Source organism: Grammomys surdaster, unplaced genomic scaffold (assembly GCF_004785775.1).
Source record: "Grammomys surdaster isolate TR1022 unplaced genomic scaffold, NIH_TR_1.0 125852, whole genome shotgun sequence".
Lineage (NCBI taxonomy): Eukaryota > Metazoa > Chordata > Mammalia > Rodentia > Muridae > Grammomys > Grammomys surdaster.
The window spans coordinates 2,159,175-2,182,259 of record NW_021620678.1 but is presented as its reverse complement, the minus strand read 5'-3'; the positions used below and the strand labels follow the sequence as shown (position 1 = coordinate 2,182,259).

Sequence of the window (23,085 nt, the reverse complement as noted above, 5' to 3'; positions counted from 1 at the left end):
TTTTTTAAAGTTTTTTTGTTTTTGTTTTTAAAGTGAGGCTCCGTCAAGTCTTCCCTCCCCCCTCCCCCAACAATTCTTTTGAATTTCCCTCCCACCCAAACATGGTAGACCTAAGGACGGAAACACACCCAGTGCAAACAAAGTTAAAAAGCTATTTTTTCAGTATATATGTTTCTTAGCAACAACTTCCATATAACATGAAAAAAGTGAAAAACTAGAAACTAATTTTTTTAATTTTTTTTGTGTTTAAATTTAAATGGTATGTGTACTTGCTTCACATTGTCTTTCTAGGTTGGCGTTCATGATTCAAGTATTTCAAGAGTGATATGTTCTCTTTTTGGATTCATATTCCAAACGAAAAAACTGAAGTTTTAAGGGAGGCAACTATGTGCTCAGACAGTCTGTCAATGACCCACCTTTTTTCTCTCTCCGTTTTCTTTTTTCCTTTTAAAAATGTATTTATTGCAAGTTGAAAAAAAAAACGAAAAGGTCAAGTTAGTGCTGCTGCTGTTCCAAAAAAGGTCACGAGGTCAGAGTTGAAAGTTCTAAGTTCAGATTGAATCCGACCCTCCTCCCAGAAGGTCACCAGGTAGTAAAGGAGCAGGGCTGCCCATCCTATGGGGATCTTCCACCGTTGGGACTCCCCACAAGCTAGAAGAATAGTTTGTGGGGCCCCACAAGGAAGTGCCGGCAAGATCTGCCCCACTGCTGCCACCAGTGCTGCTGCTCCACTGCCCGAGCCCGGTGGACCCACCGAAAAGGTTCAGCGCAGGTCCAACGGGGTCTGCTTGATTCTGGCTGGTCTCCAGTGACTGCCACCCTGTGGCAGGTGCACTCGGAGTTGCTGCAGGTGTAGGGGGCTGAGCTTGAGCCAGAAAGCGGCTGACTTCATCCTCAGTGGCAAACTCGGCCAGGATGGTAGTGTTTCCCAACACACACCTGGAGAAAGGAGGAAGAGAGCCATGTGATCTGAGGGCTCACCAGCACACGAGGGGTCACTGCTGTTAGTCCTCTGTTACTGTGTTGTCTGCATGCTTGATCACGGGTGTACGCTATCATGCATTGGCTTATGCAGTACTGGGAAATGAACCTAGGGATTTATGCATGCTAAAAAGAACAACTGAGCTACATCTCCAGCCTACCTGTGTGTGTCTCTGTGTGAGTCTCTCTGTGTTTGTGTATATATGAGAGAGAGACAGAGGACATTTAGGGCAATGGTATGACTGAACAATACAGCAATAGTATGATGGTGGATACATCAGCATTATTTGTTCATACCCACCACCAACAGTGACCCAGAAAGTAGACTGAACCCCAGTGTAAACTGTGGACTCCGGTGAATCAGGTGCTAATGAATGTTCATAGACTGTAACACTCTAGTGAGCGACACAGTGGGGCGAGGTCTCGTTGAGAGAGCGGTCAGGAATAGTACGGAAAGTTGCTGTCCCATCCTCTCAATTCTGCTGCGATTCTAAACTATTTTTTTAAAAATTTGAAGTTTTACAAAAGCACAAAGAAAATGTCAGCTTTCTTTCTTTCTTCACTTCCCTCCTCCTTTTCCTTTCTTAGCTCCACATGAGGCAAAGAATCCTATACATAACCGCAAGCAAGCCAGTGCCAACACCTAGACCCCATTCCGTCTGAGCACGGATTTGCTGTGGGGGCCTGCTAGCACTTGTCTGTGCTCTCTCTGTGGATTTTTGTCATGGCATCTGTGGCCAAAGGGAGTTAACACTTTTCTGTCCACCAGTTTGACAGTGGGTGGGAAAGAAGATGGTCAGAATCTGATCCACTCTGTCCACTTCATGCAAAAACTCTGCTACCCACAACTATATTAATTTCCTCTTTGGGCTGGGTGTAGTGGTGCACACCTTTACTCTCAGCATTAGGAAGCAGGGGCAGGTGGATCTCTTTGAGTTCAGAGCCAGCCTGATCTCTACAGTGAGGTCTAGGACAGCCAGGGCTATGTAGAGAGACCCTGTCTCAAGCCAACCAAGCAACCAAACATTTCTTATTTACATCTGAACCAGTAAATGGCTAGATTCTAACATAAAAAAAAGCATTTAGAATGTTTTTCATAACAAAGTTAAGTAGAAAAGACCAATACCTAAGTATGTGCAAATATATATTTGATTGAGATGAGATTCTTTGAGCATGTTTATGTCACTGTTTAATTAAGCAGGACCAGAACACTCCTTTGTGTATCACATGCACCTGTCTAGATGCTGGATGCAGTACTTACATGTGCAGTGCAGTCTGGGCCTTGGCTGCCTCCTGTTTGGTGCTGTATCGGATCAGGGCAGTGCCCTGGGTTAGATTCAGATGGAATGTCAGCAGTGGGCCATGCTGCATGCAGATCGTTCTCAAGGTTGACCCATCGATCTAAGAGGTAAGAACACATGTGAGCTAAGTGTAGATGAGGCATGGGAAGGGTAAATTCTAACACATTTAAAGAATGAGACTGAGACCCATTATTCTTGTTTTATAAATAAAATGTTTCTGTATAAAAATAGCTAAAAATAAAAACCTAAAATCCAATATATGGTCTGTTTTTTTTTAGTAGAGAGATGAACAAGTATGTGCTTATTTATAGAGCTCAAAGGGGCAGAAAATTAGAATTAAAGTTACCATGCAAAGCTGTCAACATCATTACAAACCTTTTATTTTTTCTGCCTCCCAATAAATACTCTCCCAGAGACAGACTAGACAAGACGAGCACCCTGAACACCTGGCAGTTAAAATTGGCTTAGTCCAAAAACTACTCATTCCAACACTGTCACATCCTCTGACAATATAGATATAAAGGGAGGACTACTTCCATCTCCTTTTCACTAGACCCATTTGACCAAGGGCTGTAGGGGATTATGGATAATTTTCCCAATCTAAGAGTATATGAACAAACCTATTTACTCTGGGTGAATTTTCCAACAAGATCATAAATATTTATTTAAGCCTCCATCCCAATACTTCAGTTCACCTCATTGAAAAAGCTATGCTACGATTGGGAATGACTCAGAAGGCTGTGCAATGTCTCATAGCCAGTGGTGGGGCAAGTGCCTAAGAGGCTTCCATTCTCAGCACCAGTGGGAAGCCTGAAGAGTAGAAGCCAGTAGTTCCTGTTAGCTCTTCACAGAAAGCCAAAGAAAATGCTGCTGGCACGTTGATAAGGGACATCACCTGCATGAATATATCATTATATGGAACAAATGACTTTTCAGGAGACAGACGTCCTTCAAACACATTTTTGGTGATGGAAAATCCACTGCCCCGTGTATTACTTTGCTCTACCAACAACTTAAACTCAGAGTGACACTACCCTACTTACAAGGCAGCTCTAACATTTCTTTCTAAATATTCATTTATCTTGTGTATATAAGTGCTCTATCTGCATGTACACCTGCATGCCAAAAGAGGGCATCAGATCACACTAAATATGCTTGTGAGCCACCATGTGGTTGCTGGGGATTGAACTCAGGACCTCTGGAAGAGCAGACAGTGCTCTTAACTGCTAACCCATCATCTCTCCAGCCCCAACTGCTCTAATAGCTAAAGAAATCAATTATTTTGATACAAACACAGCCAAGATCACATTAATTTTATTATACATGTAATGTATGCATACTACTTTTGAGTGAATAGAAGTGAATGGTTAGTTAGCATGCCCAGGCACTTTTTAAAACTGGGTACCTCTTATTGGCTCTCATTTTATCCACATTATAAGCACTACATAGTGTGAGAACTTTAAAAAAAAGGCATATATAGTTTTGAACAAAATTATGTCTGATTTTTCATATTGGGGCTGTAGTCAGACACACACAGAGTATTTGCTTACTGTGTGTGAGGCCCCAGGTTTGCTCCTAGCATTAGTATCACTCCCGCCCCCACACGATTCTTTACAGTTTAGTCAACTATTAGCTAAGGACATAAACTGCAACTTTTATTTTGACAGACTATGTAACCCTGTCTACGGTGCCTAGAAATAGGAGGCTTGTGATTTACCTGCCACAAACAGGTTCACTGGGCAGATAAGTTTATAGCAAACTGTATCTGCCCACAGAGAGTCCTAGCAGATACTAGTACATTACAGATCTGAGAACCTCACAATGCCACTTTATCAACTAAGCGATTTCAAGTCCCTGTCAGGAACATCTTTTTCTATGTGGTTAAAACACATCATCTTATTTGGTTCCAGATTCAAATGGGCATATCTATACAACACACTGCCTCATCAGCAGGTCATATGACTTCATCTCACCGCTTTATAGAATTTTCTCATCCTTATCACTGTGGGTGTGAGGCCTAGTGGCCATGAAATAAATGAGCTTTCTTTATAGTCCAGAAGAGAACATCAGATCTCCTAATTAGACGTCTGAAGTGGGTGCTGGGAACTAAACTTGAGTGCTCTGCATAAGCGGCAAGCTTCCTTAACTGGTGAACCATCTCTCTAGTCCTACAAATGAGCTTTCATAGCTGAGCAGTGGTGGCGAATGCCTTCAATCCCAGCATTTGAGAGGCAGGCAGCTCTCTGAGTTTGAGGCTAGCCGGGTCTACAGAGTGAGTTCTAGGACAGCTAGGGCTACACAGAGAAACCACTGGGGTAGGTAGGGCCAAAACAAATGAAGGAAAAAAAAAAACCAACAAGAAAAGAGCTTTCATGTTTGCCAACATCCTCCATTCTGTCTCCCTCCCTTTTATTTTAGACAAGAGTCCCATGTACCCTAAGAACTTGCTAACAGGCTGGCCTTGAACTCAAAGACATCTACCTGTCTTTGCCTTTCAAGTGCTGGAGACTAAAGGTGTATACCAATATGCACAGCTCTCTCTGTCTTTAAATAAAATCAAATCCTATCTAGAAAACCACAAGAAAGCAAGGTTACCTGTGGAGTGAGATTGTGAAGAACCAGCCAGTAACTAGGACGAACAGATCCACCATCACTCCAGGTAGAGGCTGCAGACAACAGGAGAAGGATGAGGGAGAGAGAAAACAAAACAAACACATACCCAAACCACCAAGACTCTCAGGGAACCATACAGGGGGACATTTTCATGCAGACCATTTGCCTCTTTAAAAAAAACAAAAAACAAAAAACAAAAACAAAAAAAACTAATCCTGACCTTCATGGTCTTTTCTAGTCCCCGACCCCAGTGAATTCATTTGCATATTTGTGGGACAATATTCCCTCCCAGTGCCTTCCTTTGTAATTGCTCATTTTTACTTTGTGTGCCCTAGAGGGGTTCTGACCCTTTCATCTGTACTTACTGCAATTTTTCAGTCAAAAGATTTTCCTCTACCAGACAACCACACAATCCTCCATGTTGCGCCCTCTCCATGTCCTCCTCATGGTGCTAAACAGCCATTCCTGCACAGTAGATCATCCTTACCCGAGGCAATCCGGGAATCCTGTGTCCCCCACCCCCTGACCGATCGGGGTGCTGTGCTGCTCCAAGGAGATGCCGGTTTGGGGTTGGTCAGGCCAGGAGGTGGGCGGGGCAGCGGTGTAGTGTTCCTGGAGGAGATGTGGTTCTTCCACATCTTGTTGGAGAGATGAGTGGGGTTGTGTCCTATGGGATCTGGGGACCATGTGGATTTGTAATCAGGGAACTTTGCTGTAAGAAGAGAAAAGTTGGGAAGCAGTTAGGGTTAGATGGGCATTTGTCCACTAATAGACACAAATTTTGTCTGTATTGAAACACATGTATATTTATATTTTATAAAGTCACAGTGCTAAGCCTGAGGTAACCCTGGGCTCCATGTACTTTGTATCAATTTTTTTTTTAAGTAGCAGGAAGTATACATTTTAAGAGCAGCAGTATGAAAATATTGTTCTCTGAGCATGTTGAATATAAAAATTTAAAATGACACTAAACTGATATATTATTGTGTGAACTGAAGATTCAGTAAGATAACTAATTTCCTACTTCTTTTTTGGGTAAATCACAACTTGAAAGAGAAGACAAATTTATGGAGAAAGTATTCCAAAAGAGGTCAAGCTAAAAGACAGGGTTAGAATGTTAACACCAGCAGAACTAGAGTACTCTATAAATGCTCACTGAGTACACGCATGCACACACGCACGCACACACACTAAACCACTAGAAAACTATTCATTACTTGTGCCTTGATCGTTTAGACACCAATATCGATTTTAAATATAATCAATAAGGCTGGAGCAATGGCTTAGTGGTTTGGTTTGCTCTTGCAAAGGATCTGGGTTCAATTTCCATCACCTACACAGTAGCTCACAACCAATGCAACTACAGGGGGTCCCATGACCTCTTTTGACATCTATGGGCACTAGGCACATATGTAGTACACATACATGGAAATAGTATCTGTCTGTCTGTCTGTCTGTCTGTCTGTCTGTCTGTCTATCTATCTATCTACTCAACTTAGAAAACCATCAAATGATCACTACTACTTACTAAGCTTAAATCACTGGACAGCACTATAGGTAATTATCTTGTGGAGCCTCTGGTTCAGATAGGAGACAACTGGTAACCTTGGCAACAGCACACATGCACATCAAGGGATAGGCTCAGGAAAGCAGGAAAAAGGAAATCCAGCCTCAGTCTATGCTCCTTGTGAGAGTACATCCCTTTAGAATTTTCATGGAGGCGGAGAGAAAAAAGCCATAGGTGTACTGTGGCTGAGCAAGCTGCAGTAGAGTCTCCATGAGACTCAGCACAAAAAAAAACACCAAAAACCAAACAAACCAAAAAAAAAAAAAAGAAAAGAAAAAAAAGGAGAAAAGAAAAAAGATAAATAGCCTAGTGGAGGTGGCCACACCTTTAATCCCAACACAAGCAGATGGATCTTTGAGTTAGAGGCCAGCCTGGTCTACAGAGTTCTAAGACAGCCAGAGCTACACAGAGAAACCCTGTCTCAAAAACCAAACCAAACCTAGGGTGAGAATGGACCAAGAGGAGTGGAGATGAAAAATAGGATTGTCAAATATATTCTCTGAGACACAGGGCCTGGGGTCCAGGGAGTAAGGGAGAGAGGAAACGTGGAGAAAAACACTGATGGTTTGTATATGCTTGGCCCAGGGAGTGACAAACACTAAGGGTCAGAGATAGGGAGAAAAGGCAGTTCTCAGGATCCCAAAGTTCAGTCCTAGGGAAGTCTCAAGTCAATGTCCAACTGCAGGATGAAAATTCCTGGAATCTGGGCTTTTATAGGAATGAGGGAACAGAGAGTGCCAGAGAAGGCAGCAAAGGACTGTGTGGGAAGGCTGCTGTGAGGCTGAGGCAGAAGACTCCTTCAGCCTAAGGAAGATCTCTCACTGACTTTGCAGCTAGTTGTAGCACGAGAGGCGCAAGCAGGAACAGTGAAGCTAAGGGTCCACCTAGCTACATACACAGTGAATATAAGGCTAGCCTGAGCTACGTGAGACCCCGTATCAAAAGAAAGACAACAAAAAATATTCTTTAATAAGATATATAAAGGAAGAGTTAGACAAAAGAGTAGTCTTTGCTTTGTTATTGTATCATAGTGTATATTTACAGTGTGCATGAGGTGTGGGCATGCACTCCAGGCTGTGTGGAGGTCAGAGGACAACTGTTTGGACTTGGTTCTCTCCTTCTGTGGGGTCTGAAGCTCAAGTTCAGGCCACCAGGCTTGTGCAGTAGCTGCTATTCCTGTCAGCCTCAAAGTAAGTTTTACAAGGAAATGGCACAATCAAGTACTCTCAAGTATGACAGAGGAAGGCGTGGAACAGACCCTCCAAGGGCTTCCTCTATAACGTAGGCTCAGTTCTGAGGCAAGGAGTTAACAGTATTTTTGTTTGGTCTTTGACAGAAGCTCTCTCTAATCCAGGCCAGCCTCCAGGAATTCATTCACAATCACTATGTCTCAAATCCAGCTTTTTGTTTTTAAAGATTTATTTACTTGTTTTATGTATATGATTATACTTTAGCTGTCTTCAGACACACCAGAAGAGGGCGTCAGATCCCATTACAGATGGTTGTGAGCCACCATGTGGTTGCTGGGAATTGAACTCAGGACCTCTGGAAGAGCAGTCAGTGCTCTTAACCACTGAGCTGTCTCTCCAGCCCAGTATCCAGATCTTCCAGTTTCAGTTTATCTACTAAATGAGGGTAACCCATTTACACAGTAGGAGTTTATCTTAAGGTTTACTACGATGTCTGGTCTGTAGAAGCACTTAGTAGGTGTGCATTATTGTTGCACTACTGATGTGAAAACAGCTAGAAAAAGGAACTGTAGATCACTAGCTCACTAGGATTGTCTGGGAGCTAAGGATTTGTTTTATGTAATCTCAGCACTGAGGAGGCAGAGGCAGAAAGATCTCTCTAAGGCCAGTGTGGTTCTCACAGTGAGTTCGAGGCCAGCCGGAGTTACATAGGAAGATCCTGACAAAACAAAACAAAACAAAACAAAACAAAACAAAACAAAACAAAACAAAACAAAACAAAAAACCACACAGAGCCGGGCAGTGGTGGCACACGCCTTTAATCCCAGCACTTGGGAGGCAGAGGCAGGTGGATTTCTGAGTTCGAGCCCAGCCTGGTCTACAGAGTGAGTTCCAGGACAGCCAGGGCTACACAGAGAAACCCTGTCTCGAAAAAACAAAAATCAAAAACCAAAACAAAAAAACAAACAAACAAAAATAAAAAACAAAACAAAACAAAACAAAAAAAACACCCACCAAAGCAAAAAAAACAAAACCACACAGAAGTCTTATCCTGCATGGAAATTGTGTCCATGCTTGTGCTTAGTTTTGTGGGGGTGTACTTTCGGAGGCCAGCAGTCAACATCAGGTATCTTCCTCAGTTGCTTTCCACATTGTTTATACTCCAATGAATGATTATACCACAACACAAATTAGATTTGGCGGTTTTTGTTTTGTTTTGATTTTTTTTGGGTGGGGGTAGTGGTGCAAGGGAGAGAGGGTGGACCTGGGAGGAATAGGAATCAAGGGTGATCAGGGTGCATTTTATGAAATTTCCAAATAATTAACAAAAATATTATGTTGGGGGGGTTGAGGGAGAGGTGCCTCTCCCTTGACTTGTAGCTCCGGTTGGCTGGAGTGACTGGCTAGCTAGCAAGGCCCAGGGATCCTCTCGTCTCTGCCTCTCCAGCACTGGCACTACACTTGTATGCCACTATAGCTGAGGTTTTTTTTCTTTTGAGATGGTATTTCACTATGTGTGGCTATCTTGGAACTTGTTATGTAGACCAGACTAGATCAGGCTAGACCCAAACTCATGGAGCTACACCTATCTCCATCTCCTGAGTGCTAGGATTAAGGTGTGGCCAGGCTGTGCCTGATTTTTTTAGGTGGGCATGGGGACTGAACTTGGGCCTCCATGTCTGCACAGCATTTTATCCACTGAACCATCTCTCTAGCTCCTATTCACTCTTCTTTTCCTTCTTAAGTCTCAATAAGCAAATAAATGCAAAGACCAATCGACCAGCCAACCACAGGGACTCACCAAGGACTACTGGCAAATTAACCAAGGTCCTCCTTCTTACCCTTGCCGTTTACTGTCATTGTGTCTTTAGGTCAGATTTTTGGGGAAAAGTAAGCTACCACTGGTTGTCTCAATGTTAATATGGGTTGAAGTGGCTCTTCATATAGCCCTTGATTTCTTGGCAGGCTAGTTAGCAGAAACATTTGGTCATCAGGTCATGAGCTCTGCCCTCTGAACTTTGGTTGAAGTTATATGAGATTCTATTCCCACTGGTCTTGGCCCACAATAGTCCTGTGTTTCCTATCCCATCTCTGAGACTGGGAGCTCCCTGCATGGATGCTGACTGCACAGAAGGGCTGTGCTCCTGTTTGTGCTGACCTAGGTTCTTCCCATGCTCTACAGGCACTCCTTAGGAAGTGAGTGTCAGTATAAAGAGGAACCTCCCACTCAGCTGCTGAGCAAGAGGGGAAACGCCAGCGAGTACCTGAAGTGCTATGAACGTTGGTAAAGGAGTTGTCAGAGGCACTGTAGGGCCAGGCACCAGGTGAAGGCAGCGAGGTGTTGAGGGAAGAATTAGACCCTTGTAACAAATGAAGAAGAAGAAGAAAACATTACAGACAAATGTCAGTATAACCAGGGAAATTTTGTTAGTATTTTTATTTAAACTCAAATAGAAGGAAAACAAAATGTAACCAAACAATATAGATATAAAAAGCAACATGCTTCTGCTTTCTTGTTAAATTATAGAAACAAGGCCACAGGCAACAACTATGAAAACGCTGGGTAGTATTACACGCAGCCTGCAGCACTCACTTACCTGTGGTGTTATCCCGCAGCAGTTGGTGGTCAGTATCTACAATGGGAGATGTGGTTGTACCCCCCAGCACACTTCCTGGGGTGACATAGGGGTCAGATTCAGGGTCAATATTTTGGATACCTTTCCATGGCACTCCTGGTTGGAATTCTGAGACAAGAAGTGATAGGGATAGGAGGGTGTTAAAAACAACTAGCTTAAACATTTCCTATTTTGTTATTATGTTAAAATAACTGTTTAGTAGAAAAAACATGGTCCTGTGAAAAGTTTAAACAATGAAATCTACTATGCATCAGATTTTCATCATGAAATAAAAAGTTTACCCTGAACAACTACTCTTGTCAGTAGCAGGTCTACCAGCATGTTGTCTATCACTCACCTGTCTGGCTGTGCACTGGATCATATGGCTCCATACATGATTCTCCAGCTACTAGAGGAAGCCAGGTTGTGAGGGAAAGTAGGAGCTGCTGCCTAATGAAGTGAGGCCAAAAACTGGGAGAAAATCTGGGTTTGAGACCAGTGACCTTTCCCAATTTTCTTATTATGTATTTACCAAAATCACATAATAAAATGAAATCTAAGTGACCATTATTTCTCAGTCTCTTTGGGGATAGCTGGGAATAATTTAACTATTTGTGGGAAAACCTAGACTATATATGAGGTCTTATCATGTGTTTACTGATCTGTTAAAGCTGTATTTAAAGTTACATGGTAATATTAACAAATTGATAGTCTTCTAATTGTGTTGAGAAGATTGTATTATGTTGTATTATATACATAATTGTATTATATGAACAAGAGATATTATTTCACTTCATTCTAATAAAATGTAGTTATATACATTTATGTCAGAATTATATATGAAGAGAAGGAGACTTTCTGATTTTTATTTTATTAAATTTTCTATAATGAGCAAGGAAGAGAGAAAGAGATGAATCTTACCAGACTCATCGCTGTGTACGCTGGGATAGATAAATGACATATCTGACTAATGAGCGGGTCAACCAATTCAATGCCACTTTAAAAGAGCTAATGTTCCAAGGCATTCTACACACAGGACAATGCCAAGTCCCAGCTGCAAGGTGACCTCCTTTCTCCTTAACTCCTCGTTTCTTGAAGAACTTCTCTTTTCTTATGGCACACATTTCAGCATTCGCGCCTTACCTTTAACTACTAAACAATAGTAGACAATAACTACTAAATGCAGAAAAGAAAGCATGGGGCTTCCTCAGTAGTGAGCTGCACAAGAAGTGTGTTTAGATAGAACCTGAACGAAAGAGAACAACTATTCTAGGAAAAGCATTTTATGAACAATACCTGGAGGCCAACTGGCATTGCTGGATTTACTTCCGATTTTATTAGTCGGTGGAGATTTGGCAGGTAACCAGCTATCACCAGCAGGACCCGTATGGCCACCCAGTGTGTCACCTGGGATTATATCAAACTGGTTGTATGGTGAACCTCCTCGGGTCTTACCAGGGGCCACTATAGCGCCTAAGAAAAGAAAGAAATAACTGACTAAGAGAGAGCTCCAGAGGCTGGAGAGATGGCTCAGAAGTTAAGACCACTGGCTCTTCTTCAGAGAGTCCCGGTTTGATTCTCAGCACCTACATGGTAGCTCACAACTGTCTGTACTCTAGTTCCAGGGAGTCTGATGCCCTCTTATGACCTGTGTGGGGAATAGACATGCACATGTGCACAGACATACAAGGAGACCAAAATTAACACCCCCACACACATGAATAAAGAACTTAGGGCAACCATTAATAGAAGCACAACCGTAATGACTCAGCTCACCTCTCTGAGCTTCCCCATTCTCACCTAAGCTCACAGAGTGTTCTCATTTTAGAAAAGCACTTCCAGTCTGAAATCCTACGGTCTTATAAAGTCAGTGAAACATATACAAAAGTGTGAAGCACAGTATCTATGTGGTTTCTATGCTAATCACTCAAAACTGAGGAAGAGGAAAAACTGAACAAATTTAGCACCTTGGACAGTTTAAGTGATCTTTCTATTGATACTTCTTACCCCAGCATTCTTAAAGGCTGGTTGAGCTTGGGTTATCTGGAATTGGCAATGTGCAGAGTCCACTGGAGAAAAAGCCATCTGCAATTGCTTTAAATTCCAAGGCAATGAGGTGGAATTCCTGCCCAAGGTCTTTGCCAGCAGGCCAGCAATGAACTCTGCATTTCTGAGCTCAGGGCCTCACACACAGAGAACAGAAAATCCTTTGTCACTGTGTTCCCAGTAGTACTCCTGTGGCTTTGTCAGTACCTCCTTCAAGCATTTTCATGCAGGAAAAGTTGAAAGCTTAACATTCATTAAGTAAAAAATGATAGCTATAATTTTTTACTTTAAGTGAAAATTCAGGAGCCTATGGGAGACTATTTTCCTTATTTCCAAAATAAAGTTCACATAGTCTGTTACTTATTTGGCATAGTCTTAGGGTGGTCAATCATGAGCACATAGAATGATCTGCAGGACAATAAATTAAAATGCTTCTATAACTACTGAGTAAGCAGTCTGTTTGGTTTAGACTAAGGGGATACTGTTAGTGTCTCCATCCTCTGCTTACAGGACACTCACTTCTGAGGACAGTGTGGCTCACACCGAGGCACAGCACAGTGAGGTAGTGCAGAATGAAATGCTCAATTGTCTTGGGGACTGCTAAGGAAATGGGGAAAACATGACCTGTATTCTCTGAAGAAGAGAGGATACTGTACCTCTGAGGTATCTTTCAGTATGCCATTTTGTATTTATTATACAGATCTGGCAAATCACTAGCCGGAGGGAGCTATAAAAGTGCCCAAGGCTACAGATGACAAAGGACTAAGGTTACTCGGTCCATAAAACAGCCTTTATAATGTCAGTAAAATTATTCTTGATTTTGATCATGTTTAGTGGGGCAGGCAGAGAGCTCTGGGAGGCTTCTTCCCCAGTCTCTGCATGGGGTTATTAAAGAGGTTTTATAAAGGGTTTATTAAAGAGGGTTTATAATGGAAACCTGAAAGGCTGTAGACTGAATGAGCTGGCTGGGTTAAGCCTGCTGGGGCACTGCAGCAGGAACACCAGACACTTATCTATACTGATTGTCATGAAGACAACTCTGACTCCAAGTGAAATACTGACAAATGAAATAAACATTGCATTGAAGGGTGAAAGAAGGTCTAGACTTCATATTTGTTTTCTAGGGAAATAGAAAAGCTCTTAAAGGGAATTATGGACAGGCAAGGCTAATCCACACTCATAACATGACTCAGATGCTGTCTGGAGGGACACTAATTCACAAAGAACAGAGGCTCTGGAGAAAGTTCAAACCTTATGAATTCTAGTCTACTAGCCATCTTTTGAAGCTTAGGGAGACTTTACTTTCTTCTTTTTCTGAGACTGGGTTTCACTATGTCTCCCAATATAACCTTGAACTATGTATAGCTTATGCTGGTTTTCAACTTACAAGCACAACAATACCCAGGGCAGGGCAGGAGCTTTTAAAAATCTGATACTGATCTCTGAGCTCCCAAAAAGCACAAAGCTGGAAATTTGTGATTAGCACAGACCACAAATTCATACAGACCCTGTCTCAGAAAACCAAACCAAATGAACCAACCAACCAACCAACCAACCAACCAACCAACCAGCCAGCCAGCCAGCCAGCCAACCAATCAACCAACCAAAACCTCAGCAAGAGGATTCTGTTCCCTTAAGACACTTAAATAGGGCTTTAATCTTATGGGTGCACAAGTTCATAACTGTTCTCAATCCCACGGTAAGTGGGGCATTATGCCATCCTTAATTAGGATCCTTTAAATACCTTGAAATATGAATTGTAAAGACAAACCCTCCTCTAATAGGTGACCATATTAGGGAAAATATGAAGAGACTCATCACCAAAAACTAAAGATTTGTGCTTAAAAAAAAAATTCACAAAAGGGAGGGCTAGAAAGATGGCTCAGTAGTTAAGAGCATTGGCTGCTCTTCTATAGGACATAGAGTTCTCAGCAATCCAACACCCTCTCTTGGCCTCTGAGGGTATTGGATGCATGTGCTGCACAGACATATACATAAAAAAATATGCATACACATAAGAGTTAAAAAAATCATAAAAGAAGGCATGCTGTATACACTGTTAATCCCAGGACATGGGAAATAAAGGCAACAGAACTTTCTGAGTTCAAGGCAACATGGACTACAAGACACTGCAATTATTCTTTTACTTAACTAAATAACTTTTTGGGGGAGACAGGGTCTCTTTATGTTGGTCTGGAATTTCCTTAACTTGAACTCACAGAGTGAGTGCCCCTGCTTCCTGAGGTGGAATAACACACTAATCCTGCCTGAGATACTGCCTTAAAAGTGTGGTGGGACACGCCTTTAATGTCTGCACTGTGGAGGCCAAGGTAGCAGATTTCTGAGAGTTCCAGGCCAGCCTAGAATACAGAGAAAGACCCAGTCTCAAAAAGGAAACACAAACACACATACAAAAGCCAACAAAACATGCAAGATACTCAAGGCCCGAGTAGGGACCCAACGATTCTGCTACTGACACGAAGCTGCTCTCTCACCGCTTTTGTGCATGGTGGCTTCTTGTGTGGCCACAGACGGCAGTCCTTCCATCATGGAGGTCCATTGCTTGAAGCGAGACTCAGTCCCAGCCTCCTTGCCACCAACCATACCATAGTCCATGCCGCCAGAGCTGAAGCCTGCAAAGACATCACAAATGTGTACATGTTTCTTACGTCAGAAACTAAATACCCCAGGAAGAACCCAAGAATGCCTTTTGACATGGTCTCTATACAGAAACAGCCACTTGATTCAAAACTCTAATTTTGGGTCCTTCTGTATTAAAAACTTTGTTGTCTTTTTTTATGGTATGAAAATGGGTCATCTAATTAGGTACATCTTAGTGCTTACCTATACCCACATTTTTCTGAACAAACATTTGTGTCAGACAGTTGGGGAGATTCAACTACTCTACGACCACATCTGATACCAACATGGAAGAGTAAATTGCTAAGGATTCCAGTGGGAGGAAAGGCTACACAACGGAACCTCACTGTCTAGGGTTTAGGAACCAGTACAAGGTCTGACTCATAACATTCAGCTGCGCCTAAAGAATGGCAAGAAGCCCACTGATGATACTCCAATGTTCCCTGTCTGGAGAGGGAGGGAGGGAGGGAGGGAGGGAGGGAGGGAGGGAGGGAGGGAGGGAGAGAGAGAGAGAGAGAGAGAGAGAGAGAGAGAGAGAGAGAGAGAGAGAGAGAGACAGACAGACAGACAGAGACAGAGAGATTGATTTTCAATTCACAGTGCTGTGAGCCCCAAGAAGGCCCCAAGAGTCAGATTCTCCCACTACAGAGCACCAGAGAACTAAAAGCCACATACAACCCGAGAGACCTTCCAGCAGTCTCACAGGGCCAGTCACCTGTTCTCCACTGGGTTATAATGCAGTTTTCAAATGAACTCTCAAAATTGGTAAGTTGCAGATTAAAGCTAACCAACAAAATGGGTCTACACAACCACAAGAGTCTGGAGAGGGGGCTTCCACCCATCACAGGCTGTGGGTGAGTAGGGCCAAACACTAGTCCCCACTCCACCTCAGTCAACAGGCTTTGGGGCTCCAGTCAGGCCAGAACCCAGCTGTTGCCACTTGCTCTCCTAGTGTAAAATGCTGCCTTAGACTGGATCTCCCTCAAGCTCTACTGATCCAAGTCCTACTGAGACCACATCATGGTCACCTTCCCGAGGGTTTATCCTACTGTCTGGCTTAGTTTTACTCATGCACAGACTGGGGGCGGGGGGGGGGGGGAATCTGATATCTTCTTTCCCTTCATCTAAAATGTTACTTATTTCTATGAAGAATCCTGTTTTTCCTCACATTTATAATTAAAATTACTAGCCCAACTGCTTGGTTGGAGGGTAAGGGTGGTAAGTAGAATTGAGCTTTAAATTTTTGTTTTTTATTTTTATCTGCATTTATCTGTGTGGGGTATAAGTGCCTGCACAGGCCAGAAAAGTGTACGGGAACTGAAACTGAAGTGCTGGTGGTTGTGGGTGCTAGGACCCTGCCTCAGGTGCTCTGTAAGAGCAGCCCACACTGTGAGCCGCCTCTCCAGCCTGAAGATTAGAAAACAATCAGCCAAACTCATCCTCAACAGTGGAAAATGAGACTGGAGAACAGGGCATTGGGAGGCAGAGGGCTGTCTGGGAGTCCTTGTGGTTCCTTGCACATGACACTTCTGCCTCTGAAAGGAAAGTAGCTAAGGTGAGCACCTGTGGGCTTCTGAAATCATGGCTTTTGGCAAAGATGACAAAAGACACAAGGACCGGTAAGGAGAGAAGGAGGCTGTCCTCACACAATCATTTTCTTTGAAGTTCTAAAATGTCTCTCAAACTCACCAAATTAATATTATTTGACTTAAGCTGTTGAGTTTTTCTGTGACTCATCAAGTGTAGAAAATGAAGAGTTATAAATCATAAATCTTAGAGAAGGGAAGAACTGAGCAGACTGCACGAACCTTAAAGAGAACATTTGTTTCACTAGAGATATGAGGACAAAGCGCCAGCACAATGACATCAGAGTTAAGAACAGGAGATACACACCCTGGGAAGGCCTACTTTCTAACCCAAGACTGTAAGAGGAAAGCTTAGTGAAAACAGGCATGTTGGGGGCTGCATGGAGTCCACAGCACAGTGCTTGTTCAGCGTGCTAAGGCATGAAGACACTGGTAAAGACTCCTCTTGCTGTCATGTAGTAAGTGGTATACCCTAAGGGCTGTACTCGGGGGACCTCACTAGTGACCTCTACCTACTTATGAACTCTCATCAAAACCAAACTTCCTCAGTCCATGGTAGCTTTTCTTCTGATTCTCCAACTCACACACAGTCTTAATCACAGTCAAAGAAGACACTGAGTTCAACTTAATGAATATTTATAAATAGTCTAATTCAAGCCTGTCTCTATATTAGAGACTAAGGTACAATGGAGATAAGACCTGGTCCACTTCTTGCCTGGGGCTCATTTCACTGTAGTATGACATTTACTTGCCATCCTTGCAAATACAAACAACCCTTTACCTACTGTATCTGCTCCTGCCAGAATCATCCCTTCCTGCCTCTTCCCATAGCACTTCACCACTACCACTTGGCCAGGTTCATTTACTCTGGAGGATACTCTCCCAAATTAACTTCTCTTTAAGCTAACTGTGTCTTCACCCCGTTCTCAGCGTCTCCATTCAGTTCACTGTAGACTAGAAGGTAAGAGCATCTGCTCCAAGTGTGAGGCCTTGGGTGAAGCCACTGATACTGAAGATGAGCACACAGAAGAAACCACTATTTCATAATAATGGTAAGAGAAACCGCCATCCACAAGGTGACCCCAACACAACTGTACCACACCTGGTATTTGATACGATTTTCTACTATGGACACAAATTTCTATGCTTTCATTAAAAATTTAAAAATTATACATTTAGTTAGACAGAGAAAGTGTGTGTGTGTCTGTGATATAGAAAGGGAGGGAGGGAGAGACAGGCAAAGAGAAGAGAGAGAGACAGAGAGAGAAGGAGAGAAAGAGAGAGAGAAGGAGAGAGAGAGAGAGAGAGAGAGAGAGAGAACTGACTGCGTCTGTTCTGTCCTGCCACCTTGCAGGTCCCGGGGACCAGCTCAGATCGCCAGGCATGATGGCAGCACTTCTAGTCACTTCGCCATCTTGTTGGCCATACTTTTAGCTTCATAATTTCCATTATACACAGCTCTACTCTTTGATGGGCTTACTATATAAATATTAAAATAGTTTAATATTAACAATACATTAAATAAACATTTAAATAAAATTAGATAAATCTGAAACATAAGGAGGGAATTTTACTTAGAAACCATTTTTTTTTTTTTTTGCAGGGGATAGGGGGTGGTGGTGCTGTTTTGAGACAGGGTCTTGCTGTGTGGACATGGCTGACCAGGCTGGCTTTGAGCATTACTGCTGGGACTACAGGCATAATCCACCCGATCGACTGGAAATGTTTTTCTAGTAGATGAGTGGCTTTGTTTCCCTGGACGTATCAGTCTACTCCTATCTTTAAAAATCCTTTAAGTAAGTAAGTGGGAAGAGGAGTGTTGTCAGAACATCATTCTTCCCTCTATGTATAGGCCCTTCCCTCTGGCCCGTGACACTTAAACACAAACTGTAGATTATCACCCCCAAATTCAAATAAGTATATTTTAAATTTTGCTAAAAGCAGAGAATTAGAAACTATTTATTTTAGAAAAAGCAGTGAGGACTAGTTGAACAGCCATCGTTCATGGGCTCATCACTCTTTATGTGTATGAGTACCTGCACACCTTGGCATGCATGTGCTCAGAGGGTGTGCTGTTGGAGTCGAGCATCTCCTTGTACCATCTGAGTCAGATAGTGGCTACACTCAGAGCATTAGTGGTGGCCAGAGCCTTTCCCTGCTGAGCCATCTTGTCAGCCCTATTTTTTGTTTTGAAAAAAGAATCTCATGTAGCTCCTGATCCTCCTGTTTCTATCTCCTGAGTGCTGGGATGACAAGTGGGTGCCACTATAGCTGGCTTGCCATTTGAGACATTTTGAGAAAACACAATAAAAGAGGCTTATTTAGAAATAATGTGATGGATCATGCTTTTAATCCTGGGATTTGGGAGACAGAGGCTGGCAGATCTCTGTGAGTTCAAAGACTGTCTGGTCTATACAAAATTCTAGGACAGGCTACGTAGTGGGACCCTATTACTTACAAACAACAACCAACAAACCCAGACCAACAAAAACCAGACATACTAAGAAACATCATTCTTGTTACCCTTTCATGCAGAAGTATTCTGCATATAACTGAAAATGCTCAACATCAGAAAAACTGAAGCATATGTGTTATTATTTTGTTTGTTGTCTATGTTGTCCTGGCTGTCCTGGAGCTTGCTAGATAGACCAGGCTGGTATTAGAGGCACGCATTACCGTGCTCAGCAGTTTTTGTGATCATTACCATTATATTTAATATTTTTATAAAAACTCAAGCCCTGTATTATATTTAAAAGGTATTTTCAGTAAAATCCTATGTTGCAGGCTTAGTGCATTACTCAGAACAGGCAGGCATGCAGGCACAGTGGTATCACGCCAACAATTGAGACACTGAGGCAGGATCGAGTTTAAGGCCGGTAAGTTACAGAACAAGTAGTAGGTACAGTAGTAAGGCTCGTCATAAACACATTTATTATTTAAGAAACAGAAATAGATCAGGTGTGGTGCAGACCTTTAATCTCAGCACTTGGGAGGCAGAGATCTCTTGTGATTTTGAGACCAGCCTGATATACATAGTGAGTTTAATGGGACCCTGCCTCTCAAGAACATTAACAGGAATAGAATCCAAATCAAAACATTTCAGTAAATGAAAATATGTTTTTGTCTGGTGAACTCTGATCTTAGTATTTATAAACAATTAGGAATCAGCAAAACAACCACAAATAACATAATTACCTAGTAAGACACTGTGAAAACATTTTTGTGTTTAGGTTTGAAGCCATGGCTCAGCAGGTAGGAACACTGGCTACTCTTGCAGAGGACCTTGGTTCAATTCCCAGCACCTATATGGTAGCTCACAACCATCTGTAGCTCCAATTCTAGGGGTTCCAGTATTTTCTTTTGGTCTCCAGAGGAATTGTGAACATATGGTATAGTGTGCAGATATGTATTCAGGTAAAACTCACAAACACAAAATAATGAAAAAAAATTATGTTTAAATAAGAAAAGGTATATGCTGTTAAAAATGAATAGGATCATCACCAACACATATCACTTCGTAGCAGACAGCAAATATTGAAGATGTTATGATGACCATCACTGGAATAAACCTGCATCCATCCATCCGTCTGTCCGTCTGTCCGTCCGTCCATCCATCCATTTATTTTGGAGACAGGGTCTCATGTATTCAAAGATGACTTCAAATTCCTTATTTTCCTGGATCTATTTTCTGGGCTTTACATGGTGAAATCACAGGCTTGTTTTGTCTACCATGGGTTGCCTGATATTCTAGTTTTCCTTTCCCTTTCCCCTTTCCCTTTCCTTTCCTTTTTGAGACAGGGTCTATCTATGTAGCTCTGACTGACCTGGAAGTTGCCATGTAGACCAGGATACCCTTCATCTGGCTGCAATCTCTCTGTCTCTTTTCTTGGGTGCTGTGATTATAGACATGCCTTGCTTGCTGCCTTTCTTTCTGCCTGCTACTGAAGATGAACCCAGAACCTTGAATAGGCAAATCTTCTACCACAAAGCTACATCCCAGCCATGTGTGATATATTCTTTACTCACACATGTAAAAGTATCAGTGTCACCAAGCTAAACTACCCTGGCCATGGAAATCACTTTTCTTCCCAAGTAGTGATATGCATTTGAAGTGAGTATGGACAAATAGTGAGAACATGCATTGAAACATGAAAAAGCCGCTTTTGACTTTCCCTTATACTTTCTGACAAGGGAAAAGTAGGTGGGAGCACCTTTAATCCTAACACTCAGGAGACAAAGGCAGGCAGATCTCTGGGAGTTTGAGAATAGCCTGGTCTACTAATAACAAAACCCCAAACAAAAGAGACAGGGGAGGCAAAAGGACAAGATGTCCTATTTCGTGTTTGTACGCTGTTTCAAAAGTCTAACCTCAGCCGGGCAGTGGTGGCGCATGCCTTTAATGCCAGCACTTGGGAGGCAGAGGCAGTTGAGTTTCTGAGTTCGAGGCCAGCCTGGTCTACAGAGTGAGTTCCAGGACAGCCAGAGCTACACAGAGAAACCCTGTCTCGAAAAACCAAAATAAAAAAAAGTCTAACCTCTACATCCACAGTAACCAGCTTCTGCCAAGTTCTTAAGGGAGGCTCCCTCTACTGGCCACATTGGCCTTCCATAATCCAGAGAAGATGGTAGTATAGGCAAGCACAGCAAAAGGCCTGTCCTATGTCAGATGGAAGAAAGGTATTTCCCCCAGCACTGGGGACGGAAACCAGGCTTTGTGTATTTGCTCTGCCACTTCTAGCCCAGAGAGGCTATTCTGAGTTTCAGTCAGTTCTCAGGTCATCTGTAAGAAGACAGCCGGTGAAAGCTGAGACTCCCAGGATCCAAGACCCCTTATCTTTACTACTTCCTAGCACGAGCTGGAATTCCGAGTGTCAGGGCAGAAAACAGCCACCTGTTCAATCAAGGACTGGTCCAGGAACAGAAATCTTATGTCTTCTCATTCTTTTTTATACAGATTGGTATCTTCTTTACCAAAATAAATTCTGAAGTCATCAAAGGAACAAACAAACAAACAACCTAGCATCTTGCCATGCAGCTCAGGTTGGCCTTGAATTTGCAATATTCTTGGCTCAGTTTCCAAAGCACTGTGATCACAGGCATATGCCACTAACAAAACTATTCTTTCTACCTATGTACCTACCTGCGTACCTATCTCTTTCATGCTAGGGTGTCTCTGTTTATTTCAAGATAGGGTTTCTCTGTGTAGTTTTGGGTTGTCTTGGAACTCACTCTGAAGACCAGGCTGGTCCTGAATTCACAGACATCTGCCTGCCTCAGGCTCCTGAGTGCTGGTGTGTGCCATCACTGTCCTTCTAGGTTTTTTTTTTTTTTTTTTAATCATTGTTGTCTCACTGACTGAACTTTGCTTACAGCATGTTGCCCACTTCTAAAGAAAAAACTTACTGGGTAAAAAAAAAAATTTCAATGTCAAAATTTTCCTTACATGTACTTCACCTACTTTTAAAAAGATTTGTCCTTAAACTTTTAGTTCACATTGAGAAGGTAGCTTTATTAGTGAAGTAAACCACTTAAATTTTTATATAGTTTCATAGATACAACCTCGGCTATTTACAGCATTCAGAGGAAATTTCAATTGGCTTGTTTGAGTACATGTGTACATGCTATGTATGATTACATGCATGTTCATATGTGTATTACAATGTGGGGGTCAGGGATCAACCTTTGGTATTGTTTCTTAAGAGATACCAACCTTGTTTCTTTTTTTTTTGTTTGTTTTAAGGACAGGGTCTCTCACTGGCTTGCAGCTCACAGATTATACTACACTAGGTGACTAATGAGTGCCAAGAACTGTCTTTACTTCTCTAGGATTACAGGCATGTAATTATCTACTGTAAAAATAGAGGGGATGGGGGAATGAAGAGATGGCTTAGCACTTAATACCCCTGACTATCTTCCAGAGGACTACAGTTTGATTTCCAGCAACCACATGGTGGCTAATAACCATTTGTAACTTCAGTTCTAAGGGATCCAACACTCTTCTAGGGCACTGCACATATATGGTACACAGACATACACACTGGCAAAATATATAAAATAAAAAAGTATTAAAAAAAAATTTTTTTTCCAAGACAGTATTTCTCTGTGTAGCCCTGGCTGACCTGGACCTCACTCTGTAGACCAAGCTTGGCCTCAAACTTACAGAAATTTGCCCACCTCTGCCTCCAAAGTGCTGAAATTAGAGGTGTGCGCCACCACTGCTGGCTTCAGAACCCTTTTTAATAAGAAAATAAATAGCACTAAAAAGAAGTGGGAGCTGGAGAGATAGCTCAGTGGTTAAAAGCACTGACTTCTTTTCCAGAGGTCCTGAGTTCAATTCCCAGAAACTACACAGTAGCTCACAACCATATGGGATCTGAGGCCCTCTTCTGGTGTGTCTGAAGACAGTGACAGTGTACTCACATGCATAAAATAAATATAAAAAAAAAAAAGAAAGAAAGAAAGAAAGAAAGAAAGGAAGGAAGGAAGGAAGGAAGGAAGAAAGGGAGGAAGAAAGAAAGAAAAAGAGAGTAACGCAAAGTCAAACAT

General features: G+C 42.3%; 1 protein-coding gene across 4 annotated transcripts in view; it reads right to left on the bottom strand.

Annotated features, from left to right (window-relative positions):
* Positions 1–215: 215 nt before the first annotated feature.
* Positions 216–23,085, bottom strand: part of Tnrc6b (trinucleotide repeat containing adaptor 6B) — a 206,444-nt gene continuing 183,574 nt past the window's right edge. For all 4 annotated transcript variants that reach the window (XM_028789977.1, XM_028789979.1, XM_028789980.1 and 1 more), the window contains 8 exons: positions 14,809–14,946; positions 11,564–11,740; positions 10,250–10,396; positions 9,917–10,012; positions 5,383–5,607; positions 4,878–4,948; positions 2,243–2,382; positions 216–939 (listed from right to left, as the gene is read on the bottom strand). In XM_028789977.1, coding sequence (XP_028645810.1) covers positions 552–939; positions 2,243–2,382; positions 4,878–4,948; positions 5,383–5,607; positions 9,917–10,012; positions 10,250–10,396; positions 11,564–11,740; positions 14,809–14,946 — 1,382 coding nt within the window. In that variant the 3' untranslated portion in view covers positions 216–551. The remainder of the gene's footprint in view (positions 940–2,242; positions 2,383–4,877; positions 4,949–5,382; positions 5,608–9,916; positions 10,013–10,249; positions 10,397–11,563; positions 11,741–14,808; positions 14,947–23,085) is intronic.